The sequence below is a fragment of the Amblyomma maculatum genome, chromosome 1, assembly GCF_055883805.1.
Source record: "Amblyomma maculatum isolate TAMU_Amacu chromosome 1, ASM5588380v1, whole genome shotgun sequence".
NCBI classification, from domain to species: Eukaryota; Metazoa; Arthropoda; class Arachnida; order Ixodida; family Ixodidae; genus Amblyomma; species Amblyomma maculatum.
Window position 1 is genome coordinate 196,635,633 of NC_139344.1, and position 27,759 is coordinate 196,663,391.

Below are 27,759 nucleotides of genomic sequence, written 5' to 3' on the forward strand. Positions count from 1 at the left end.
GCCCGGCTCGAGATCAGTAATCACAACCGTCCTATGTTGGGTTTGCACATCCGGGTCCTTCTTGTACAGTTCTGTGTATTCCTGCCACCTCTTGTTTATCTCTGAGGCTTCAGTGAGGTCCTTGCCTCGTTTGTCCTTTATCACGCCCAGCTTAGCACAGAAGCTTCCTTTGATATCTTTGATTGTCTTATAGAGCTCTTGTGTTCCTTAATTGGCTGTTGTCCTCAACTGCTTGACACTGTATGTTCAGGAAGGCATTCTTATCTCTCCTTGCTATTTTCTGAAAATCCGCATTGAGAACCTTGTATCTTTCTCTTTCCCCCATACCTTTTGCCATCCTCCTTTCCTCAGCTATTTGCAAAGCCTCTTCAGATAGCCAGTTTGCTTTTTTGCATTTCTTTTGCTTTGGAACTACCTTAGTAGCAACTTCTTGTATTATATCACGAACATCGGTCCACATCTCTTCGGGCTCTTTGTCTTCTAGATCTAATTCTTGAAATCGATTCCTCACTTCCACAGCATATTCTAATGGAATCTGATCCAGATCATACCTGAAAGGCCTTCTAGTTTTCTGCGTTTTCCTCAATCGAAGCTTAATTTTGGCAACAAGAAGCTGATGATCGGTGCCACAATCGGCCCCAGGCCTTGTTTTTACTGCTTGTATAGCGCTTCTCCATCTCTGCCGGCAAATAATATAATCGATCTGATTCCTGTACAGACCGTCCGGTGAAATCCATGTGTACAGGCGCCTCTTGTGCTGTTGAAAATGAGTATTCGCTATGGTCAGGTTGTTTTCTTGACAGAACTCTACTAGCCTCTGCAGTGCGCTTCAAAGAAGCAGACCCACGACTCCGAGTCCTTGCGTCGGTTTGATTAACCAGCCACCCCGCCAAACCACCGGCAGAAAATAACGAAAGCAAAGATTGCGAACGCACGGAATTGGTGCTCACTCTACATCCCCGCGCAATTGCGCCTTTTGACTGAGCAACACCAGCAGCGCGCCTCTCCCGAGGGAAAAAATAATCTCCACTCAGGACTTGCAAAAATATTACCCCTTTCCCTCCACTGAGCACGGGTCTTGAAGGAAAAAGGCACCTCGACGTTACCCTGATGTACAGAATAAGGACACCCAGAAAAGAGGTCAGAATCAGGAAAAGGTACAGCAAGAGATCAGGCTGACCAGGAATATGAGTGAGCTGCTTTTCTCAAAAGTCGTCTAAAAAATTTGCAGATGTTGAGAGTGGACAAGCCCTTCTCAAAAATGGACAGGAAAGGCTCGCAGCGGCACTGTCCAAGCTGGAGTCATCAAGGCAAAGAGAAGAAATAAATTAAAGCTGCAGTTTTAAGAAGCTGCAGTTCTGAATTTCTGCAGAGAGTTTTTATATTAAGACAACTAGCTACCTTATTTCCAAGGCTACAATGTTTATAGTGTAGTTGCATATCTCATTATGCCTTCAGTGTGAATAAAAACGGCTTTATTCTTAGTAAAACTTCCTGTTTGCTTAATTTGGTGCTTTTTAAGGAAAGAACAGCAGTTGAGACTGCATTTGAGGTTGAAGCTTGTTTTTGCATGGCTACGTTCGTTATAAACATCTGAGCAATTGGGTTTCAGAAATAAAACAAGCCTTCTTTATCTCGAGATTTGAAATTTTGCTACAATGTTTTTTTTTTGCTACAAAAGCTTGAATATTTGCTCCAAAATGGCATTTTTCCTGCTACGAAACTTGGCATTTCTGCTACAAACTGCTATTTCTTCTGCTAAAAAAGCTGCTACAAGAAGCCAGTTGCCAGTTCCTTCACTGCCAGCTTAATGTGACCCCAATGACGACCGGAGGTCGGCAGGTTTCATTTCATGGGCATCACGGGCACGGATTGCTTTGTTCAGCTTCATTTGTTTGAGAACAGCAACGGAAGTCCTGATGAGTGTAGAGAGTGGCCTACAGCTTGGAAGTTTAAGCAAACTGTAATCATGTTTGTTGAAGATGCTTGCCAAATAAATTTCTTGTGCTCATCTTGTTGAAATATTGCCACGAAAAGGAAGGGAGGGTTAGATTTTCTGAAATCTAATCACCTCCTCTAACAAGGAGTGTTTAGAGTTGAGCAAATACAGTATGTTGAGAATTCTAGAATGAATAATGTTTTCTGCAGGTCTTAGTACTCACTATTTACAAAATGCCAATATTTTGCAAATGTATTTAAAAAATGATTTCATTTCAAGAAAAATAATTTGGTAAAATGAGCAAGATGCATAGAAATTGAAACTCAGTTTAAGTCATGAGCTGTAACTTTTTTTCAGCACAAAATAGCAAGTACTCGGAAAAATTTAGACTGCATGCACTTGCACTCCACCTAAAAATATTAAACAGAACTCTATTGGTAGTCAAACCTGTCATCTAGCTTATGCAGTTGTTGTGAAACAAGTTTTGTTTTAAGGAAGAAAACGTTTTTTGAAGTTGAGCAGCTACTGTGGAGTGCACAGCACCAGATCTGCAATTCAGTGCATAGCTATGCAGTGCTGTGATGTTGCAGTTCGGTGTCCTGCTGTAGTTCGTCTGAAGTTCCCTCTCACTTGACACAGAAATGAGTTCTGCTGAAAATCCAGTCGGCGTTGTGAGCAAAAATTCGGTGGCACGGGTCTGCAAGGTAATATCTGGCAGGCGACATGGCCGGAAACTGATTTAAGTACCTGATTGAGTGATTGAACCAAACCACATGACATGGCATAAATTGCAAACTCGGGCTTCCCCTTTGGAATGAGAGGGTGGGGTGGGAATTGAACCCACCAGGACACTTAGATCTTGTGTAAGACAAGCTAGTCCTAGAACACATAGCCATGTTAGTCCGGCTTGCTTGGGCTTTATATCTATGTCGAGTGGCCTTTAAATAATGGGGCAGTTGTGGCTGTGTGTTAGTGAGCATGTTTAAGGTAACAGAAGCACAATTTAAGCGGTTAGGGGTTAAGCAAGTTGCGGAGTGCATGTAGATGAACAAGCAAGGGGAACTGTACACGTGCATCACTTATGCTGCCGCGCCATAATCTTAAAGGTGGAGCTTAACTGCCCTCTCCTTTTCCCCTCCAAGTTCTTCATTGCAGTCCTTGCCCCCTGTTGTGCCTCTAAATAAATATATAAAGTTACATCAGTCTGGACATTGATGATGCACACGCTTGAGATAGCATGTGCACCATGTTTGAGCTCTGCAGCCGATCAGAGCAAATTATGAGACATGTAACAGTGCTTGTTTTTGTTCTTTATTAACTACAAATAGAGAATAATTCAAGCAGCTCCTTTTTTCCCCCGAAATGCCCGTTATTGTAGCTTCAACAATAGCACATTTATTGCAATTACTTCATAACATAGCCAGTTATCTTCTTGTGCCCTTATGTTGCATTGTATTTGACTTCTGCACACTCTGCTCCTTTGTTCTTGGAAAGACGTAGAGCAAGAGATAGAGGACAATAAGTGGAAAGAAAAAAAAAAAAGTCTGATACCATTGAGTATGGTAGTGAAGTTTTACTGGGTGTTCTTGTCACTGTGGGCTGGCAACTCAGAAAAGACGAAGAGACTGCCATTTTGGTGAAAATTAGTCATTTGCACTCTCTTTCGACATGAGGCGCCTAGCCCACTGGAAAATGCAACACGAGAACTTTTGTATAAGCCGCTTACTTGACGTTAGCAAAAAGGTGGGAGAAACCTTTTCATTTCCATGTCAGGAGAGGCGGCACATTAGAGACCATTGCAGCATGACCAATCGAACTGCAACATCATAGCATTGAGTTGTCGATGTGGTGTCGTGCACTCCGCAGCAGCTGCTCAACTTCAATAAATGCTTTCTTCCTTAAAACAAAAATTGTTTTGAGACAACTGCATCAACAAGAAAAATATAGGTTGAACTTTGCATGTAATCTGCAGCCATTTTTAACAAATTATTCATTGAGCCGGAAAAGAAGTGCTGCTTTCTAAATAAATTTGCCAAGTAGTGCTATTTTGTAGGTATTGAAATAAACTTAATTTGCATCTGTAGATGTAGGAAAAATTGTGAATCCAGTTGTATGCTCTTTTTTTTTTTTTTTTCTGATACCTGTACTCTCGCCAAACATAATTTCGAAGATGCGCTTAAACAATGAAAACTTTTTGCCGCAAATAATCGGGCAGATTACTATTCTCTGGAACTACAACTACTATGAATTCTTTTAGAGAAATTGGACATGGTTGAGTGCCATGCCCAGGACATTTGAGATAGAATCACCCTTACTCGAACTGCATTCTTGCCCCAGACTAAAGGCTGTGGCAGGGTTTGGTATTTGATGCATACCTGTGGCATAATTTAGGTAGGTTTTAAATGTCGTACGCATGTTTCGTTCTAAGTGTACAGCCATAGGTGACATGAAAGCAGAAATTAAGGGTCGATTCATATAACGATACTCGTGGTTGCCAGCTGCCTTTGTCATTGTTTACTCTTGTTCTTTTTTTGCGTGCGTGTGTGTGTGTGTGTGTGTATTTGTGTGAGAAAGAAGTATGGGAGAATGAATGTAACATTTAGTCTTTTCTACAGGTACAATTGTGTTTTGTGCTAAGCAAAGCCCCTTTTAAGAATTCAGGTGGTGCTTTGTTTGAGGCACCTCACTGATGTAGTAACAAAGTATTTATGCCTTTCAGGTCAGATCAAGTTAAAGGAGCTGTTATTGGTATTGACTTGGGCACCACCAACTCTTGTGTGGCAGTCATGGAGGGCAAGACACCTAAAGTTATTGAAAACTCTGAAGGGTCACGAACTACACCATCTGTAGTGGCATTCACAGCTGATGGAGAACGGTTGGTGGGAATGCCAGCCAAGCGTCAAGCTGTGACCAATGCGTCAAACACACTTTCAGCCACCAAGCGTTTGATTGGTCGCAAATTTGAAGATCCTGAAGTCAAGAAAGATATGTGAGTATTAGTGCTTGTTTGAACAAAGGGCTTTTATGTGTATCTGTTTTTCGAGATTTACTTAATTTAATTTTTTGTCAAGGCAAACCCAGTCGTACAAAATTGTGCGAGCTTCCAATGGAGACGCTTGGGTCGAGGCACATGGAAAGATGTACTCACCTAGCCAAATAGGTGCCTTTGTGTTGATGAAGATGAAAGAAACTGCAGGTTAGTATTATTACAGGCATGCTTGGTGGTGCTTTTGATTTTTCTGGTCCAGTTGCGTACACGCATTTATTGCATGATTGTAATTGATACATTTTCTTGTGTTTCAGAGGGCTACCTGGGCCACAGTGTCAAGAATGCAGTCATTACTGTCCCGGCATATTTTAACGACTCACAACGCCAGGTGAGTTCTTCAGTATTTTTATTTCTAACACTCAAGTATGTGCTGTGTGTTGGCTTGTTTCATCTATACGTTAGAAATATACATTTGCAGGCAACCAAAGATGCAGGCCAAATTGCTGGTCTCAACGTCCTTCGAGTTATCAATGAACCCACTGCTGCAGCATTGGCCTATGGCATGGACAAGACTGATGATAAAATGTGAGCTGTTTCTACTTTTATTTGAAAAAAATGTTGCCTGTGAAGGGGTTGTTTAGTTGTCAGCTTGTCTAATGATTCATTTATGTACAAGTGAGGTTCTCTTCTCAAAAACTACAAGGCCATTAGTGAGCCATAAATGCTGGAACATTTATGCTAAGTTAGACTGGACCTTAGTCAGACTCATGGCAAGTTGCCTTTGGTTCATGCTGTCAATATAAGAAGTGCTCTTTTGTATTTATTTTGCAATATTTGTGTTGGTCACTAAGGGTTGCAAAATGAAGTTGTTTTGAAAGGTGTTAACTATGGTTGAATTGAGGAGCAAAAAGTTTCAAACAAAGGTACACATAAGTAATGGAAACAAGGAAGTTTGTTTTGATTCTTAGGTTATGAGCAATATTGTTTGTTTTTTTTCTTTTTTAGCAAAGCACAGTTTGTAGTACACTGTGCTCTATGTCGTTTGAAATTTGCACTTTAGCCAGTTGTTTTGATAGTGTTTAAAGGGTCTTTGTGATGCTAATCCAGCACTCAATTTTTATTAATTTTGTGCATGATACAGGTCTTTGCGAGGCCTGGATGCCATAGGAGGTCATCGAGATAGTAATGTTTAATATTTTGATCTTCTCCAGAAAAGTTTGTTTTGAGCCGATGTTGTCACAGCGCAGCAGCTATATTTGACAGCGGTAACAATGGGTGAACTAATTGGGTGCTATCTTTCTTGTTAGTTGCGTGTCCATGTTGAACTTTTTGCCTTTATACTCTGGGAGTCGATTGGAATATGATGTTTCCTTGTGCTCTAAGCTTGTTGCATGAGCAAAAACTGTAAAGAAGCTGTGACAGCAAAGGAAAACTAATTAGAAGAATGTTCCTTTCCTGAGCCATAGTGGAGGGCTCAGGAAATTTTGATCACTTATTGTTTTTCAGCATGCTATGGCGGGAATTGAACCAGCATACTTGGGATAAACTTTCAAGAACCCTGGCCACCGAGCCGTTGTGGCAGGGTGTACTGTTGATTGATTATGGACAGCAGAGGTTGTGATTATATAAATTTTGTTCTGCTTATCTGTGTACACATTCAGTCTAGGTTCACTTATCAACTTATTGTTAAAATAATCTTGAGCTGTGATGTCAAATTTTTCTTCTCATAATGGAATAGCATTCCTTGATGAGAAGAATGACTGAGCTCCGATTGTATTTAACTTGTAACATGGTAACCAACACTTAGCAGGGCCTTTCTTTGTAAGAGGCGGCACTTCTGTCACTGTTTTCAGTATGATTGCTTATGATGTGGCCAGTTCCAGCAATTGGGACTAATGCTTGAACACTATTCCTTTGCAGCATTGCTGTTTATGACTTGGGAGGTGGCACTTTTGATATCTCTGTGCTCGAAATCCAGAAGGGTGTGTTTGAAGTGAAGTCAACTAATGGTGACACATTCCTTGGCGGAGAAGACTTTGACAATGCCCTCGTGAAATTTCTTGTCCAAGAATTCAAGCGTGAGGTAGTGCTATTTTATGGTTCGTAAAAGTGTTGTAATTGACTTTTTAGCTTTTTACTTTTATCAATGATGCAATATTTTCTTCATTTACAGCAAGGCATAGATGTTACCAAGGATAACATGGCTATGCAGCGGTTAAAGGAGGCGGCTGAGAAAGCTAAAATTGAGCTTTCTTCTTCAGTGCAGGTACTGTGTATTTCCTTACCTGTCCATGGCAGCTGTGTTAACGCTAAGCATTAGGGGGATACGAGGTAAAAAAATAGTGGTAAAAAAATGTTTTCTCAATTTGTTCATTAAACACAGTACAGTTAAACATGGTCATAACAAAACAAAAGTGATTTTTTTGTTTTGTTGTTTGTTGTTGTTGCATCCAGTTTTTTGCTATACGCAAATTTTTTCTGAAGACTTAAAGGGACAATGCAGAACAGTCCAAAACAAGAAATATGGGCTAACTCACCTTGAAAGCATTTACAATAATGCTGAATTACTTAAAATTACAGAAGCAATAAAACATTTCGCATTCTAGCCGTCAGATCGTGCTGACAACACAGCAGCAGGAGCAGTCGCCACCTTCACTGTGACTTGCATTACGCGGCTATGAGTGAGGTGGGGAGAGTTGGGCGCAGCAGAGGAGCTAGAGGAGTACACGTGGTCATGCCTCCGCAGGCTGTGGAGGAGCAGACGCACATGCCTCCTCAAACATGTCCCTGGCTCTCGACCTACCTGCCATCAACACACTCTTCTTCGCTTTGTGTTGCTGGTGCTTTTTACCATGTCCTCTACCGAAGCGCGAGAGCTAACTGTGCTGGAATCCCACAAGCAACCTCATAGCAAGAATAAGTGCGCACTGCTTGTCCAGTCTTTATTTTTTGCCACCTTTGAACATGAACTGTTATAGTGCCACATTCCAAAGGTGAAATAGGCTGAGATTGCGGTGTTTGCTATGTGGAGCACCATCGGCGTTGGAGCTTGGTACATTGCATTTAACTGCTCACTAGCTGCGATCGTAGACAGTCCTCTCATGTCATTTTGTGTTTTATTGTGATGAAACTCTTGTGTGGTCCTGCTGAAGTTTCAGTAACTGTGCTCCGAGCTAAGACATGGGGAGCTTAGAGAGTTTCTGGGAGAAGCAGCATGAGCAAAACTGCAGCGACTGTAAACCATCGCGATGGCTTCCCCACATGTCATTGATGTGATGGGGCGAAGCATCCGGAAACAACCAAGGAAGCGGTCCCGGCTTGTCATTCCTTCTACGAACCAGATTTGTTACTGAATCTCTTCTATGCTTAGGACAATGCAAATACGTACTGAATTCTGCGAGAGCTAAAAAGAGGAGCTGTGCATACTTGATGTCTATAAATGATCTACAGTTTTATGCTGTGAAAGTCTCATTCTCAGTGCCTTTGTACCTCATTCAGAAGTTGTTTTTTTTATCAGGCAGTTCGGATTAAACGTCATCATGAATAATGCAGTTTTTCTGGCATTCTTTTTTTAAACGTATCAATGAGGTTTTATTGTACTGCTTTGGTGCCTATTTGGAACATCTTATCAACCCTTGCAAGAAAAAAAAAATCGAATTGAACTCAAGGAATATAAATGTATGTCTAATGCATCTGCCGAACTAGAGAATTGTACCAGTAAGTTTTTTTTAAAACTAGTTATTTATGTTACCGTAAAAAGTTCGATGTTGAATATCAGTGTTCAAAGTGCCCTTCTCTTTTTTTTTTTTTTTTGTCAAAGAATGGGTATGTGCAATTCTAGTCAGTGCTACAGAAATTAGAGAAGATTAATATGAATTTTTGTTTCGTGGTGGCAGCAGTTTTGTAACACTGTGCCTTTCTGAAAATGTGTAACACAAATTTAGGTTTTTGATATGGTGTAATATTTTTCAGTAAGATTTTGTACATGACTTAAATATTTTGATGAAATATCAAGGCAATTTTTCTCAAAACAGGAGCTGAGAAACATAGTACCTGTTACGTTTTAAGCAGCAGACAGATGCTTCAATGGCAGTAGCACAAAGAGCCCTTTATTTCAGATGGTGACGCTCTTTTATAGGTTATGCTGCATATCGGTCAAGCACGCGTCATTGGCTGTACATACTTAGACCATGCATGTGGTCAATACAGAACAATACCAAAATCCTTCCCTTACCTCACGAGGTACTGTTCCCCCTTGAAGGCTGATTCTGCAGATCTCTTAGTGAGCGAAAAATCATGAGCTTGCTTCGGGCACGTGGTAGTAGGTAAGTGGCATGGCTGAGGGAGATGGGAAGGTGAGATGGGGATCGAGCCCTTTGGGACCTTTGAATCTCGAATCGGACACGCTACCCTTATGCCACGCAGGCATGTTTGTGTGGCAGGGTTGTTATGCATTATTGCTTTCTTTGCGTATTTAAGGTTCAAAGAGACTGCAACAGCGTTATTTTCGTTATACAGTGAACCTGTATTTTATTCATTCTTTATGCAGACCGACATCAACCTGCCCTATTTGACCATGGATCAGTCTGGTCCCAAGCACATGACACTGAAGTTGTCTAGGTCCAAGTTTGAAGGCCTTGTAGCAGACCTCATTCGGCGGACTGTGGAGCCATGCAAAAAGGCAATGCAAGATGGTGAGGTGAAGCGCACAGACATAGGAGAGGTCTTGCTCGTGGGAGGCATGACAAGGATGCCAAAGGTGAGCCCCTGTGGATCGAATTGCCCCATGCCATAATAAAACAGGTATTAATTTCGGCAATGCCTTAGCATCGTAGCTGCCAACCAAGACCAAATGAGCTGCACCACACCAAATGAGCTCAGTACGAAAATATTTCACTCTCATGACCCCCCCCCCCCCCCCCCCCTAAGAGTATGTATGTTTCTATAACATGCATGATCATTCCTTAACAGTCTGAAATATCATGGAGATCCGAATTATTGAAGTCAGAAAAATTATTCAGCTACTGTACGTGCTTTTATCTTTGCACTTTCTGACAGTTGGAAACAAAAGCAATGTTAGTCATTGATGAAATGCAGTTTAGCTGTCATATATAAAGGAACATAGATGTATTGAGCACTTACTTGAGACAGGCTGTCTCAACAAGCACTTTGTTTTGACAGTAGATTATATTGAAACATTTAGGATTAGGCCTGTAAAATTATCTGAGCTGCTCTTAGCATCAAGGAAATAGACGCTAAGGCTTCGTCGTTGAGGTATTTTATAATCAATGCAGACCACTTGAGTATCAAGAGTAGTTGCAAGCTATGATGCCAATATTTTTCGTCTCCTAATTGGAACATGAGTTCCTTGAGGAGAGAGTGACCTGAGCTTTTTGATGCCAAGTGGTTTGTAGTGCATTTCTTTATCGCTTGATATTTTGCTGCATATTTTTCCAACTGTTTTGCTGACAGTAGCTACATAATGTTTTCAGGTCCAGGAAACTGTGCAGGAAATCTTTGGCAAGCAGCCAAGCAAAGCAGTAAACCCTGATGAGGCAGTTGCTGTAGGTGCTGCCATTCAGGTGAGAGTTTTCAGTTGGTGATATAGCATTGAGTATTGATTGTTCAGTTTGGCAAAAGTGGTGGAGGAGCATGAGGATAAAAATGGGTACAGCTTTTCTTTCATTGTTTTGCAGGGTGGCGTTTTAGCGGGAGATGTTACAGATGTCCTCCTGCTGGATGTGACTCCACTTTCTCTTGGAATAGAAACACTGGGAGGAGTGTTCACCAAGTTAATCAATAGGAACACAACCATTCCTACTAAGAAGAGCCAGGTTTGTGCCTTTCAGTCCGTTCATTCCTGTACTGCCAAGCAAATAGTTTTGCACACAAAATGTTGCCCATTGCAAGTCGCCAGCCCGTCGTCTGTGGGGTTCAGGTTCTATAATATGCGTGCATACTTTGCTGTGGAATTTCTTTTCCACTTGTTCTTACGTGTCACATGAGTTTATGGAGCTGTAGTGTTTCTAGCTTTAGGCCTGTGATGCTTCGAAATTATTTTATTTATTATTCTATTATTTATTTATTTATTTATTATTTTTTTTCTGGTAATCTAGTATGGGGGGAACGTGGCCGTATGTTTAACTGCGGTAGCAACGATTTGGTGTAGTCTTACTGGGAATGCATGTGACGCATAAAATTATGAGCATTCTACTGCGACATACCTCAAAGCCAGCTCTTGTTGCTTTGAAAAGAGTAATGCTCAATATTTCGATGCTGTGGCATTTTTTACTTTTCTGCATTGAATTGGAATATAATCTGAATGTGAAAAGAAAAAAAAAAGGTCTATCACAGTGCATTCAGGTAGCTGACACTGTCACAGTTGTCAAGGTTCATAATCTTGCTTTTTCTTGTTTTTTTTTTTTTTTTAAAAGCACTGACACATGTCAAGAGCTATATATGTGGGTTGATGTGTTGTCATTGTTGGCTGAGCAGTGATGTGCAATTTTTCGTCTCCTAATGGGAACCCTTGAGGAGAGAACGAACTGAGCTCAGCTTGGTGTATCAAAATGGAAACTGCTAATATGCTGGCAGCGGTGCTTCCATCTTCGGCACTTCAACCAGCAGAAAACAGTGATCAGTTATAGATACCGTGCAATTCATACAGTTGTGTGCAAAGTGTTTGCTTTACATGCGGCTTTCTAGATACAGTAGAACCTCTGTGATAAAATCTAGAAACAATACTACTCCCGCAACAATGGACAACGATTCGCTAATGTGCTTTCTGGGGGTGCAAAACACACAGAAGATATGCGAGGCAGCCCACATTAGCCAGCTGCAAGGCCCTCCTTGTCGAGCATAGGCTTTCGCCTGCTCAACGCACTTAGAATAAAATTACTCCTGGTTGAAGGTTGCAGCACGAAACAATACTAAAAATCTTACAGGACGAAAAAGTTTGTATCCAAAATTTCGTATCTTCAGAACAAACTAAATTTATGTTTATGAATTCCAGCCTGAAAGCCAAAGTTGGCCCACGCACTCCGCGACAAGACTGCTTGAATCTGGCGCAGATCATGTGTCCGGACTTTGTGTTTAGCATGCCCGTGCTCTGACCGGAGCAAGTAGGTGGCACACACAAACTGACGGAAGAAGTGCCTGTCGTTCTTTGCACTTGCTGATACTTCACGTGCTCGTCAACTTTTTCTGAATTGTTCCCGCAGCTTTTTAAGGTGGCATAAATATCACCAGTTTGCTACATTCTTTCATTCATGTCTGCACAGCCAAGTGCGGGCAACACAGAAAGTGTTCTTCAGCATTTTTTTTTAATGAAACAAAGTCGCAGTTCACCGTTTTCTGTCCTCCGGATCAGAGCAGTAATTGGGTGGCTTCAAGTTTACAAAATATACAAATAACAGCTTTGGTGTATAAATAGTTTTGCATTCTCTTTTCGAGCTAAGATCTGTAAAAAGATTAATCAGTACTACTGCAGCTCATTGACTCACTGTCTTCAAAAACGAGTGCTAGTTCATGGCAATAATTTACTTATATAGTGGTGGCAAGTACTGATAGTCTGCTATGGAGTGCAAAAGATAGAGCTGGCACGACGGGGACAAGCCACCAAAAATGAGTTGTGCCGCTGAAGGAACACGTCACGCAAACTTCCAATGTGATCCGCCGATTTCGACGGAGCAGTCTTAGCTGCCGCATGGAGCGACCTTGGCTTGACGATCACTCCGTTTGGAACACAGTTGCTTTGAAAACAGCAGAAAACATTATTCTGGAAGTGATGCATGGAAAATTCATTCATGCTGATCTGTTTAAGACTGAGGAAATTTGCTTACAGTTTTGTGGCCACAGCTCACGCGATGTGGGCAATGTGCGGTCTGCTTGCTACGGCATATTGCTCCCTGTCTGCGCAGCGAGACTACTGATTATGGAGTTAGGACTCTGGCAGACGCAGGCTGGTCCCTGTGTATCCGATGCTACTAGCGATTGCGAAGTTAACGATGTGCGGGGAGTGTGTAGTGCTCAAAGTTGAGGGTCACAGCTTGTGCATTTGTTTCATTTGTAGTGGTGTGGGAGAAAGGTGTTTGGAACATCTGAAATTCTGCTCGTTGTAGACAATGCAATTTGGCTGGGGAATTCCACCAATTCATATCAGCAAAGGCTGTATCACTGAGGTTCTGTTGCTATACTTTCTCAGTCTAGGCTGGCTTTGATTGTATAAGTCGACGGAAAATGAGAAAATTGAAACTGGCAACAGCTAGAAGACGTAAATATAGTTCATTTGATATCCCCTTCAGGCATTGCGTCCACAAATGTTGACGCGACCCAAACTTCATTATATCTTTGCACGGAGTGCGCATTCCTGCCTTTGAATTTGGCACCTGTAACATTTGAACCTGCCCTGTTAAATATGTGGTGCCACCTCTTGTTGCTACAGCAAAATGTGTTTGTAAACAGCAAGTAAAGATGAACGTCACAGCGTTTTACGGCGGGACGAATCAGTAGCTCTTATTTTTGCATGCCTCTTTCTAAACTGATGCCTAATAATACTATTTATTGTAATGAATGTGTCAATAGGGGAATGTAGATGTTGCATTCCAAGTTTCATTGTCTTAGACATTGAAAAAGTGCTTCAGCGGACTTTCAGAGTTTCGCATCCACAAATGTGGACACCGAGTCTTAATGCTGAAATTGTTAAAGTGGCCGCGGCGCTTCGTTATTTTGTGCAAGAGCAGTACATAATGCGCTGATTGCGTGCAGGTGTCCAAATCTTGAAGGCGCGGAGATATTTTCAGAGGATAGCATTTATTTATGCTTAATAATTAGTTAGAAAAATGCAGAAAATGTTTGAGGCGCCATGTCCACATATGTGGACACGAATAAAAAATAAATATTTTTGCATAATTTTTTGTTTGAATTCTGCCTGGCCTACTCATCATGCATGGTGCAAAAAAATAATTTTTCTTTCTGAAAGTTTAGTTGGCACCTGAAGGGGGTATGAACCTGCCCCCACTCATTCCTGATTGTTGTTACTAGTTCCCTCGTGGGTGTCTCACCCGAGTCGCTTTGGGACGTTAAACCCCATAAGCCAACCCAAGCTAGTTTCCTCGTCATTGTTCTCGTACAGTGCACAGTCTTCTGTTCCATCAATTGCATTCAAAATGCGGGGCTTTCTGAACAAGTGTGAGACCAAATTTTCTATGTCGTCTCAGGCTGCGGCAATCCAGCTATCTACTACAGTCGCTGTTTATTTGGACTTCATGGAGACCACCACAGTGTCTAAATGAATAGGAGTTAAAAAAAATTTCAAAGAAGAAAAAAAAAGCTTGATTTTCACATACTTCATGTTCCAGAAATGTTTATGGTGTGAAATTAGTATTTAGCAGTTTTGATCTCCAAAGAATTGAATCAAATTGACTGCCAAATACTTTACTGGTTGACTGAATATTCAAACATATAGAATATTTGCACAGGCATGCTTTATAGTTTTAGCAAGCCTATGTATTTCAGTGAGCCTAATGCTGATTACTTGTCATCTTAGCAGCACGGCAGTTTTGTCCATGTAAGGTCAACTTGGGAAGTGACACTCCTACATCAAAAAACTTTATTCTGCAGTATGTCCCAAAAATGCGTACAGCCAGGTAAATACTTATTTGGGAATACGCTGTAGATTGCTGTACAGGGAGTATGGTTAATATACGTTGAATTGCCCCTTCATGGTGTCATTTTATGCTTGCAGGTTTTCTCTACTGCTGCTGATGGTCAGACGCAGGTGGAAATCAAGGTGCACCAAGGTGAGCGTGAGATGGCCTGTGACAACAAGCTTCTTGGCCAGTTTAGCTTGGTAAGTCATTCTTGACTGTCAGTCTGGAAAAGTGGGTGGCAAGGTATTAAAGTGGGCACGCTGTTGAAAGTTGTCAATCCTAGCTTTTGTTCCGAATAAACTTCACTTGTTTATCGATGATGACAGCTCTCAAGAGTGTAAAGGAATAAACGAGACAGAAGGCATTACTCCCCGTTATTTGAAAGCAGCTGGTTTGGAAACAATGCAGCAGGTAGTAAGCATTTGCTTTAAAGAGGATTTAAGATTGATGTCGACGGAGATTTGCACAATTTGGGAATGGCAAAATAGAAATGCACTCATTTGCATTGTTCAGTTTTTTTATCTTTCTAAACCTGATGCCTGTTTCTGCCAGTGGGAATTTTTGGGGAAGTGGCACCAGAATTGTGCTTAAGGGGGGAGGCTACCTTTGAATACCAACTTTGTTGTTTCTTGAGATAATTGAATGAAATTTTCAGGGTAGACTCATGGCACAGCCATTTGAATAACTGCAAAGTTTCATGAAGCTGCGCACATTGGTACTCAAATTAGAGAAGTATATCGGAATGGTTCACATGGGTTCCTTGTTCCATGCCTGGTGAACTTGCAAAATGTGTTGGCACTATGAAATTCATTATGAAGGTTCCTGAATAGGTACCACAGGGCAAGACAGAGCCCTTTTTTTTTAATTTCACTGCCGAAAACTTTTAGCAGTGCATTGAAGTTAGTGCCACTAATTGGACTTGCATTAGCCTAATTTTGATTGTTTATTATAAATTCCAGACTCAATAATTTGAAAAAATGAGCTTGTCTTGCCCTCGGAAATTTATTCAGGCACACAATAAAAAAAACCAGGTGTGAATCCGATTAGCGGTTCCAGAAATATTGCGGGAATAAGGAACCATACCATGAAAAAAATTCATTCTGAGAAAATGGCCCTTGAAGTTTAAGACAGCATTTTCAAGTCTAAAGTTTGTTTTTTACTGCAGCACGTTGTGCCTCCACCTCCCCGATTCCCTCGGAAAGTGCATTTTCATGCGAACAGCGGACGACGCTGACGACGCGTTATCGCTTGAGATGACAGACGCGATACGGGAGGCCGAGATGGCCGAGGTTGATAAGGTCGGTACAGCAGGCACGCTTCAAACGCCGCCTCCTTACGTTGACGCGAAAGATGCGCAGTTGGAAGTGGCAGCGCACTCGGTCTAGTAGTGATGTAGCAGAAGCAGCACTAATAGAAGCGTCTCTGCGCCCGTTGACAACGCCTTTTGCTAACTTCGCGATTCGGACGGCATTCACAGAACGACGACGTATGCAGTGTTTTGAACTTCTTAGCGCGCATCGTGGCCGACCGTGCAATAATCCACAAAGTGCACATAACCGTTCAAAACACGCCACCAGAATTCGTAATGAGCGATGATCACGGCGATCTCAAAATGGTGAAACGTGGAGCGATTCAGCGAGCGTACAAAGGACGCCAGCTCAGTAGCAAGCCGGAGCAGACGACGCGCCGGGGAGGGGCTACCGCGTCAGCGCGCGCAGCAGCTAATAGCAGTCGCGCGATCCCCCGCGGTCTCACGGAGCGCGCGCTTTGTCCAATCACAGCCCGAATTCGAGACGCGGGAAGCTCAACAATCCCTGTAAGGCATAGAGTTCCTTACACTAACTAGAGGGAAAGCTGAGGGCGCTGCACTTCAGCCACCATGGGCGCGCTAAGAATCATGGGCCGGTGTGCTACTTGTTGCGGGACAGTCGGTTTTTCTCGGGTACGTGGAGTGGCGTTACTGCGATGTTTCTTTTTCGTCATCATCATCATTTGAAGGTGCGGACATAGACCGCGAAAGCCATAGTAGCGAAGGCTCAAAAGCAGACGTCGCCAATAAATGGTTTTTGTTTCCCAAAATGCCACTAAAAACTTTCTTAAGTGATTGCACAATCATAAATATTTTTATAACGTTTTTTTATTTCAAAGTTTGCCTATTAAGTACGAAATATTGGTATTTGTGCTGCTCAAAACTAAGCCAATAGGAGAAAGAGCCATCGCTTATATTGGATAAATATCACACTGACATGCTGTTTCTCTCTCTCTTTACAATTTATAGTCACAATATTCAATCTTAGGGCATTATTTACGGTAGAACAACGTTTATCTTTGCATTAGTTTTGGCCAAAAGTTGTAGTTCTGCACTCGGTAGCTCACCGGCCCATGATGCTTTGAGCGCCCATGGTGGCTGAACTGGCCGTCTGGAAGCTCCATGTAAACGCCCATAGACGGCAGCACAGCTTTCCCTCTAGGTAAGAGTAAGAAACTCTATGCTGTAAGGCCCCCAATCACAAGCGAGCCATGCTTCTGCTACGCCGCGGACGCCGCCAGCGAAGGCAATATGGAAAAGGGCGAGCATTCACAAACAAAACAAGACCAAGATGGCGGCGCTCGGTTCAGCGGCAGAGAAATGGCGCGCGCGCGAAGTTTGGGTACTTTTGCCGTTCGCTCGCGACTCTGGGGCTGCCGCGCCCAGTTGTATATTTAATTTAAAGCAGTTCTACGATGAATTAGGCGTTTATAATTATAGGAGAGGTAGTTTATAACATATACAGCCGAGATATGTACTTTTTGAAAAGCCGACTTTTTCGCGATTTTTCGACTTTCAAAGCCCGCGTCCCCCCTTAAATACAGTTAACAGTTAGAGTTGCAGGTGACACAAGATGGCAGGAGCTTTACCGCCTGGGGGTAGAGATGCCGCGTGTGTTCAGTCACTTCTAATTTGACAAAAAGGATCGCTGACCGAATCTGATCCCATGTCGCTTTTGAGTACTTTTCCTACTACTGTCATTGCTTCGTTGAACCTGCTGAACATCAAATTTGGATTTTTTTTTATTTAGATAGAACTCCCATAGAAATAAAGTATATAGACAAACCAGAATTTACTTTTACTTTGTTGAACAGTAAAAACTCATTAATTCAAACTTCACAGACCGGGGAAAAAAGTGAATTATCCGATGTTCGAATTATCGAATGGCCTCAAAAAAAAACTGACGAGACCCATTTGCATTACAGTAAATTTACCATACTCGCGTAACGACCCCCTCGCATAATGAGCCCACCTGCCTACCCCTCACATTTACCACTGAGAAATTGAAAAGGAAAGCGTTTGTCTTTAGAGCATCCCTCGGTTTCGCGATGTCGCCATCGCATTCCACAGCGTATTTCTTGGTAGTGTGCCAAGGGGCTGCCCAGCGATAACATCATGGTGTTAGCCTTTGAAGTTAGCAAAGGGGGGAGCAACTTGTCACTTGGCAGAGTGCCAGCGCTCCTCCGGTTGTGCAAGTCTCATTTTCAGTAGGTTTATCTTATCATGCTGTGTTTGGTGTGGGACAGGCGGCAACCACTGCCGCATAATCATTGGAATGCGGGATAGTGCAAGCGCCTTTTTGAATTAAATGGCACTAAAAGCCCGGCCCGCATGCTTTTGTTGATGACTGATGGGTGGAAGGATGGACCATTTGGTTTTTTATTTCGACACCCGTAGCGGCCGTCCAATGTCATAGCCTTTCATGGACGTTGGCTAGGACCACGCTGGCAGAAATACTTATCTGTAGTTCCAAATTAACGGGGGTCGAATTAATGAGTATTTAGCTTCATTTTTCGGTGGTTGTGTGGAAGAGAAGAGCAGGCAGCCATCGCTGTGACCGCCAACCCCTACCCTCCGGCCCCGCTGGCCGCCGCGCCGGTCATGGCGTCATTTAGGCTTTATCCAATCTTCTTGGTTTTACCTGGTTTCATCTGACCGCGTTTTGGACATGTGCAGCCTCTAACTATGCCTGTCTACCGCAAAGCTATTTCTTAGGCAATGTGCTAGGTGCCAGGCCTCCCAGGCACGGCGGCACGTAGTTTGAATTATCCGTAGCGGAACAAGCTCGTGTCGAATTAAGACTTTTTTATACATAGACGTCTATCTGGATCAAGTAATGTAGTTCAAATTATCTGAAAATTGAGTTAACAAGCTTTCACTGTATAGGACCAGCCACAGTGTAGAGGCTCTATGGGAGCTCCCATTGTAATGTAAACATGTGGCCTGATAAGTGCTGTGACTACTTCTGCCTTACATGGCAATATCTATTGTTGAGCTTTGATCATAGGTGCAGCTCGCAAAGTCCGAAAATTCGAATTATCGAGCTTTCACTGAACCGATAATTTGCTATTATCTGTATTCGTTATGAGGTCCGACTACTGCTCCAAAACTGCCCCAAACTGGCTGCTTCAATGTTTCCCACCAAGTTTAGCTGTACGTGGGGGTTGGATCCACCGTGACAGGGCATGAGAAAGACATCCTTCTCAATAAAGTCAAGTAGAATTCAAACTTCAAGTGACAAATTGTTTTTGTTTGGTATATGAAAGGCAGATGTACACCTTAGTATTACTTTAGTACCTTAGTATTAGTATTAAATGTGACTTGCTTCATTAATATCAATGCATACAATTAGGATTTTAGAATTATTTCTCTGTGGTAGGGATTCCGACACTTTTTGCGTCAAAGCTCAGGGCGCCTTTCCTGTTTTTTCTTTAACTTTTGTAGGCATTTGTTTTCTTGCTTTTGGCAATTAAATTTTTATCAAATGCCCACCGCTCCACTCATGCTGAGACCTCTAAATTCAAAACAAAAACACAGAAAACTAGTGACAAGATGAAGCTTTCTACCCCATTTTTGTGCCTGGTCAAAGCTACTGAGGATGGCGTTGCTTCAATCAGCTGAGCTGTGCACAGAATCATGTAATGGCTTGGCTGCCTTCTGTTCTCTGCTTCGGTGGCAGCGCTTTTAGCAGATATTGTTTTTTTTTTTTTTGCTATTATGGGCTCGCTTGTGGCAAAGCTCTGCCCGGCCCACTGACACCATCGAACTTGTGGAAAAGCACGATGAGATCTGCACACTTGTCTGTTTCTGCTTGGCTTGGCTAGGCTTGGCTAGCGTGGCGGTGCAGCCCACACCTTCAGTCGCCTTATGCTCCATGGCAGCCTCCACACTTTTTTCAGCATTCTAGACGTGTACAGCAATGACAGGGCTGTTATTGCTTGCTGTCAGTGACGATACGAAACTGAGGAATAATCTAGGCCTTAAAGACCTAATATTAGCTTTGAAATGGGCTTTAGTAAGCCATGTACTGTGCCTGATCCACAAGCGTTGCAAGAGGTGTTTAGTGAGGAGGGTGGAGCAATCCAGTGTGAGGGTCACGGAACCCAGTTTGAGAACCTCTTATACAGAAATGTAGCTAAAAGCAGGAGTGAAAGGCAATGTTTTTATTACTCTACCGGCAACATCTGAATTAATCATACAAAGGGGCCGGATTTTCAGCTCTTGCAGTGCCGCAAACCTGATGTCTTTGGCCACAGCTTTCGCTCTTACATTCGCCGGGAGCTTAAGGAGCTGTTCGAATTAAGCAGCTTTGAAGGCAGTGAAACTGTAGCTGGCGACCCAAAATTAAAAAATTGTGTTTGTATGAACCAGAGGTTCGAATTATTAGTTTATCGAGAGTCGACTCAATCAGTCATCGGTAACCCATGAGTGGTTGTAGCTTGCATGTGAATGTCTAACCGGGAAATTTCAAGCAGAGTTATTGCACTGAAAATGCCCACTGGAAAAACCAAATATTCAAGAATAGAAGTGCTCACATAGGCCATTCTTTCCTTGCCACATGGCAATGTTTAGAGGGTTCAGTGAAAACAAGCATGTACTTCACCATCGAGCCTCTTCGTCACTAACAAGTGTGTCAAGCCTTAAGCATAGTTGAAAAGTTATAGGGGTGATGCCATGAATGTGCTAGCCACTAAGACCTTCTCAAATTTGCTATCACATGAGACCTATTGCTGACGTGTTGACATTGAGGAAGCCTCAGCGTCTCTTGAGGAAAAGCATGAGGATCTACAGGCAGAAGGCAGCAAAGTAAAAGATCTAAAGGTGGAAAAGGCTACCCATCGGTGCCCAGGAACTTATCAGCACAGGTATAGAATCAAAGGACGTGCACAAGGTGGAGAGCGGAGCTCATGTCAATAAGAGAAAAATTTCCAAAGTGGTGGCGGTGTTTGAGCACATGAAAGTGACGACTGCGCACTTAAATTGTCAATTCAAAATGGACAAAAGCTATTTGTCAAACTTGGTGTTCGGCTATGAAGTGCTCAAGCAAGCATTTCATTTTCTGCTAGTTCGTTGTAAATTGTTTCCCTGGTCAGCTATTAGCTGTTTATCTTCTTTCGTCAGAGTTGCATGTGTAGTTAGCTCACAGCTGACTGCAAAATAAGCAGGAGACATGCATCTTTTTTTTTTTTCTGTCAGGAATAGACAATTGCAATTATTAAAGGTATTTGGTCCTAGCAATATGCTCCAAAGCTGCTCCAAAGTGGGATTATTACTGCTCTGAGCTTTTCGAATATGCTCTAGCCTGCTTCCACTGTTGCTGTAATGTTGCAAGCTCGTTTATTCAGACGTCGCACTGCTGGTGGCTCAGGTGGCTCTGACAGGCTCCTGGAGTGGTGCTTTGTTGAGGTATGGCCTGTGTGTTAAATGTTTTAAACATTCGACCTCTGGCCGTGCTGTAAAAACTGCGTATAATATGAGGTTTTTTTTTTATTTTACCATGTCAGATGTCCGCCTCGTATTATGTGTGGATCTGAGCAAATTTCGTCCTAAATTGGCAGCTCTGTCCTTATTATTAATTGGCACTATTAGCATCAGACTTCCAGTGAGAGGAGGTGCTGTCTGGCGGTGGCGTTGGCGGCTTGTTTCACCACTCTTAACCTTGGGACTATTGCCACGTGCACGTGACCGGAAGGAGGTTGATCACACCTTGCACGATGTAGAGATGGTGAAAGGACCAATCGGCATGTTACATGGGTCTGTCACGGGCCTCCCCAGCCATGCCACCATGCCTGACAACTGAATCACGGACACTTTACCGGTATTTCCAAGAAGTGCGGTGGTCGCGCTTTCGAACATATGCAGAGTACCGAACGTGTCTAGAGGTACTGAAGAAGAGTTTGTACTGGTCTCCACCAAGGGGCTCTCGGCAGACCAAGGGACTCTCGGCAGACTATACACGTGCCAGACGACTACGATTGCAAATCTGAGAATACTTCCTGGGCGCACTTGCTGCACGCCTGCGCTCGGGGATAGGCACAAACTGGCGCGGCACAAAGCATGGCGCCCGGCAGCTCGTGCGTTGCCGTCCCGTGTCCGAGCTGGAAGCGGCCTATTGGTTTTAGAACGTGAAATTCTCCTATCAAGTGTATCTGCATGAGAAGGGAAACTAATCAGCACCGGCACATGATGGTTTGTGGCATTATTCAATGCCTGGTGCGGGGTGGCGTTGGACGTGACAGCGTGGAGCACATAGGCCTCGCTGGGCAAATGCGAAATGTAGTGCAAATAAATACTTTTGCTGTTCTTTTCTTTGTCTCATATGCGAATGAAAGCTTTTTTTTTTTTTTCTGTTTTAACTATCCCGAAATTACATCTCGTATTATATGCATGTTTTTACGGTAACTGGAAATATTAAATCATTTCGCAAGACCCTGCCCTCTGGCACGTGGAATGGCAGGCATGTTGGCAAATCTGCCGACCCTCATCAATAGGCCAAGAGAAGATTGTGGCTCTCAGCCGTGCATATTGACCAGCCAGCCATGTGTATATACAGTATATCAGCATGCTATATAGAACAGTGGTAGCCTTGTTCACTGATTTTCCTCTTCCCCTGCCGTCCCCGTAGTCATTTTGTCTCTTCGGGGTGACATGATGCTTTCTAGCTGTTCCTGCTTTTCTAGCACGCCAAAGCTGCACACTGATCGTGTGCTGTTTGCTAGTTGTGTGCTGGAGCCTTCTCACATCCAATGCCTTATGCAAAGAAGCTCTATCTCTAGCAGGTCGCACATTCAAGGACACCGTGGAGGCATTTATTTTGGGGCAGCTCCACTTTCGCCACTACCATAGTGTGCACGAGTTAAAAAATTTGACATGTTTAAAAACCATTGTTGTTGGGTAGTTTTTGCCTTGAAATAGTTACCATTGCGCAGGTTTTCACGAAGTAAATTTTGCATTCACACAAGTGGTTTGTGGCAGTCTATTCGAAGTCCAAATTTAACGAGGTTTTACTGTAGGAGTAGTGTATCCAAAAATCTAATATCATTGGCTCCTTGGATATTTGTATGGGTCTTTATTTTCATATTTGAATTGATCTTTCCAGACATTTCCCCAAGCAAATTTCATAAACATCCGGCTAAGTCCAGTTTTTGCCTAAAGTTGTTGAGGTCACACATTTAATGCAAGATAAATGCTGATGGGTTCAAGAAACTTGTACAATGGCAAATGTAATTTTCAAGGAGTATTAAATTTTGCTGTGTGCAAGGAAATGAATGGCATTACTGTCACGCAACATTAAATTTTTATATAGCAGGTACAGTAGAATCTCGATAAACGGAACCTCAAGGGACCGGGAAAATATGTTCCGTTTATCAGGAGTTTCGTTTAAAGAGAGAATAGGTTCAGCATTGCGCAATCCGCTTCCACGTGAACCCTACGCGGCTGGCGCGCGCGCGCGCAGTTGGCAGTCTCACCGGATCTCAATTTGCGAAATCTAGGTAATAAGGAGAACGGTACACTATGAGAACAAACTTTATTAGAGAAAAATAAGCAGTGAATTTTTGTTCCAGTAGTACTAGTACTGAAATTAAAAAAAAATGTCAAAAGAGTGGGAATTACCACTTATTGGCTAGTGAAAAAGGATTCCTGAAGAGTTCCTGAAGAATTCTTGTTAGGCTGCTTTTGGGGACGGCGTACTTCGTTGCTAGCGCCGTTTTCGTGAAGCCACCACTCTCGAAGTCGTTGATGATCTCCATCTTCCTTTCCAACGCAAGTGCATTGTGCGGTCGTTTTTGCGCTGCCGTCGGACCGAACAAAAGCTCTAGGGCTCTAGGGCTTAGGCCTAACTGAATACAACCGCCGTGAACGCGAGCGAGCGATGCGGAGGGCAGTGTACGAGCAAACCGGAAACTGCCGGAGACGGAAACCGGAGTGGTGACGCGGGGAGGAGAAGGAGGGGAGCATTGATGCATACCGCGATGGCACTGCGCTTGTCCAACTAGTTGCGGTTTCGAGTTTTTCGGTTCCGTTAACGCGGTGGTCGCAAAATTTGAGTTCCGATTAACGAGATTTTTTTTACATTGGCTTAATACAAAACCAACCAATCGCGATGCGTTTGTTCCGTTTAAGCGGTAGTTCCGTTTAACCGATTTCCGTTTATCGAGATTCTACTGTATAACTGTTTCATGTACAAGTAGAGTTGTCACATTTTCCTTTCCTGCAAGTTTTTGCATATTCTGATTAATTTCTTCTTTTACAAATGGGCTATAAGTAAAATAGTATTTTCACATTGAACAGCATTAATTGGCATTTTTTTAAATTTCTCAGCGCTGGATTTTTGCTACAGAACATGAAAAGCTGCTCAGAGTTGATTTCGTGCTGTCCGCAAAGCTTTCTCTGTAAAGTGCGCAGCTATTCCTTCTGCTGTGGTTGAGGAGTATTCACTAGACTCTTGTGGATGTACTGGGTAACACATTTTGTATTGACTTGTGAGTGTCTTTGTAAAAGTCATTTATTATTGTTGTCGTCACAATTGTTTAATAACAGAAGTTAATGGATTGTATGACTTGTTGCAGGTTGGAATTCCACCAGCACCACGTGGAGTGCCACAGATTGAGGTTACATTTGATATAGATGCCAACGGTATTGTTCATGTTTCGGCACGAGATAAGGGCACTGGCAAGGAGCAGCAGATAGTCATCCAGTCTTCTGGCGGCTTGAGCAAGGAGGAGATTGAGAACATGATTAAGAATGCTGAACGTTATGCTGAAGCTGACAAGCAGAAGAAAGAAACGGTTGAAGCTGTGAACCAGGCTGAGGGCATCATTCATGACACAGAGTCCAAGATGGATGAGTTCAAGGATCAGCTGCCACAGGATGAGGTGAGCTAGGCATATTGCTGATGGGACTTATTCATTGTTAGCCAGTGTGGCAGAAAATGCAGGTTACGCATGGCTCTTGTGTTGATGTTGAAATCTGTCTTTAGATAGCTGTCGTAATAGGTAGATTTTTAGTGCTTTGATAGAAAAAATCTGACTGATTGCATATGTTCGAAACCATGGATCCATGCATGGAAACCACACATCATAGCGTAATTAAAATGTGGTCAGTTTTGTTCTCGTCGCAAAGGACGCGCTGCTGACTTATATGGACGAAGTTGACCATTTGTCTGATGAGTGCTGCACTATTCAGGGACACTTGTAACCAACTTCGTCACCTTGGCAGCTGCTTACAACGAAGGGCACAAATTCATGCTCATGTACCCTTGACAGAAAAGGTGCTGGCACACACAGAAATAAGGCCATCCAGTGCTGAAAAAAGCAAAGAAAAGGGGCCATATAAAGCCCCGTTAGCTAAACACACTAAGCATTAGTCTTGGGGAAACGTTGAAGGACATGAACTGCTTCTCGAAATGCAGTGCTAGTTCTAAAACTTGTTTGTTCACCATACTACCCCGCAGACCGCATTACACAGCAATTAAAGAAGTTTACTGCATTATGTTCCGTGGTAAACTCTTTGTGCAGTGATTTCAGCACATTTCTGCATTGAGTAATGGTAGGCTATGCAAGCACAAATATAACATTCCATGTTCAAAAAATCTGATTCATAAAATAAGTTGCAATACTGGTTAGCCACAATATATTGGATATAACAATTCACTACTGCGACACTAACTTTTCCATGCCTTCCATGGTAAAACACTGTTTATAACAGTGCTATTGTACCATATTTTCGGTTGTACCAATTAAATTTGGTCACTAAGAGCTAATTCAAAGGAGACGAAAACAGAGAAACGCGACCAAACCAGCCAAGCCTTGCTCACAATGCGAATGCACGGGCACGAGGAGCTGGCACAGTCGACGGATGGATCAACCTGGTGCTGTGAAAGTGAAAACCCCACGTGACTACGCACACAAACGTCTTGCACGCCGGGGCACTTGCATACTGCAGCGTTGCAGGGGAGAAAAAAAGACTTTTCGAAGTCTCCTTAGGGTGCAGCTGTCAGTGTGTGGTTCTCATAAAAAAAAACACTGGTGTGCCAGCAGCAAAGTATCGCTGCACAGGCCAAGTGCACCTTGAGAGTATAGCTTTAAAGTGAAAGCCTTTCTTGGCTTAGTGTCGCGTGGTCAAGATCTGACGATAAGAAAATATGAAAAATAAGTGAGTACAGTTAAACCTGGTTATAACGAAATTGTAAAATGTCTACGATTTTTCGTTACAGCCAGGTTTTCATTACATGCAGTTTTCGCATGAAGACCCAAAAGGATAATGTAGGACGAAAACTAGATTCGGAATTGATGTCGGGGAAAAAACCTTAAGCGCGCGCGTTGGCGCCGCCTTGCACGCGTCGGCCCGCGAGAACCGCGTGGCAGCAATGGAGGTGCGCTGCTCGCTCCGCGTCATTTTTCTGTTATTTTAGGCCGCTTGTAACCATAAACTATTCTAGTGCCATGTTCCGAAAGCAAAAGCAGCGGAGACTGCTGCATCTGCCAAAGAGATGTGGCGTCGGTGCTGAAACACGAAGCGCTATATGTCAACTGTGCTCGCTCGTTGCTATAGTAGGTGTTCCTGTCACTTCAGTTCTTGTTTTATCGTCTTGAAACTTGCGGGTTTGTGCCAAATTACAGTGACTCGGCACTAGCGAAGAGACAGTCGGTGCTGCGAGTTTGTTATATGGTCAACTGCCGCGACATGTTTGTTACATGGAGTTTTCAAATACATGCACTTCAATGGGGGCAGCGTTGGGGAATTGAAAAACTTAGTAATATCGAGGAATTCTCTACATGGAGGTTCGTTACATAGAGGTTTAAGTGTATAATGGGAATACTGTGTCAAGCTTGACTGATAGGCTAGCACCCCATGATAGCAAATTAGTAGTTTTTACTGAAAGCAGGCCTTTGATAAGCCAGAAAATTGTGTGGAAGTGAAGTGCATGTTGGCCATAGCCTTCGCAGACTTTTGTGACTGGCCATTATGATGTAAACTCTTTGCTGGCCATAGTTGGTTCAGTTCCTTCATGTGCAGAGCTGTTACTCTGTAAGTACTGTCGAAATGCTAGCAAAGCAATACGGCGAGTGCAGACACAAATATGAATGCCAAGTCTCTCGCCTCGCATTCTGTGCACTGGCCTGCATGTAGTCATACGCAGCAAGCTCTCAACTGCATTCGCGCTGTGGTTGGCCAGAGAGCTCCGGTGGACACACATCATAACATTAACTTAACCATCTTTGGGCTTGGAAATGTAAATATTGGAAGATATTGGGAATTTCATTTGCCATTTTTGTCAGCAATACTGGAACTTTACTACACTGAAAAAACATTGTTAGTGTCAGTAAGGAATAACATGTTAGTTTAGCTAGCATGTTGCTTAGTTTGCGGTTTCTCTTTACTACAAAAACTGCCTTTGACAGGTGACGTGTAATAATTTTCATTACAGTGTGACAAGTTGAAGGAGAAGATCACCAAGGTGCGGGAGATTCTTAGCAACAAAGACAAGGAATCGGCAGATTCAATAAAGCAAGCAACCAATGACCTTCAGCAAGCATCTCTGAAACTTTTCGAAATGGCGTATAAAAAGGTGAGGCAAGCTCTCCAAATAGACCACAATTTTGAGTTGTGACAGTCGGGCGCATGTAATTAATTTGTGCAGAAGTCACACTTTTTTAGTTTTTGCAGTTGGTGGATTAACATGATGGGCAAGCATCGTACAAGTTAAATTGAACAGCAATTCCAGTGTCCAGAGTAATATTCAATATTCTGTAGATTTTTATTCTTTGTTTTGTTGTAAGTCAAGGCACACATTGAAACACTGTTTGGTGCCTCCCGTGTAATTTCGCAGGTTCAGTGCTCATAATTCGTAAAATTTAAAGTAGGGCAG

General features: G+C 42.8%; 1 protein-coding gene across 1 annotated transcript in view; it reads left to right on the top strand.

The window, feature by feature from the left end:
- Hsc70-5 (Heat shock protein 70 cognate 5) overlaps positions 1–27,759 on the top strand; it is a 39,221-nt gene that overhangs the window by 10,540 nt on the left and 922 nt on the right. The window contains exons 3-14 of the mRNA XM_084589984.1: positions 4,659–4,928; positions 5,011–5,135; positions 5,243–5,316; positions 5,407–5,513; positions 6,849–7,011; positions 7,102–7,194; positions 9,478–9,687; positions 10,421–10,510; positions 10,625–10,762; positions 14,674–14,778; positions 24,458–24,763; positions 27,319–27,459. Coding sequence (XP_084446110.1) covers positions 4,659–4,928; positions 5,011–5,135; positions 5,243–5,316; positions 5,407–5,513; positions 6,849–7,011; positions 7,102–7,194; positions 9,478–9,687; positions 10,421–10,510; positions 10,625–10,762; positions 14,674–14,778; positions 24,458–24,763; positions 27,319–27,459 — 1,822 coding nt within the window. The remainder of the gene's footprint in view (positions 1–4,658; positions 4,929–5,010; positions 5,136–5,242; positions 5,317–5,406; positions 5,514–6,848; positions 7,012–7,101; positions 7,195–9,477; positions 9,688–10,420; positions 10,511–10,624; positions 10,763–14,673; positions 14,779–24,457; positions 24,764–27,318; positions 27,460–27,759) is intronic.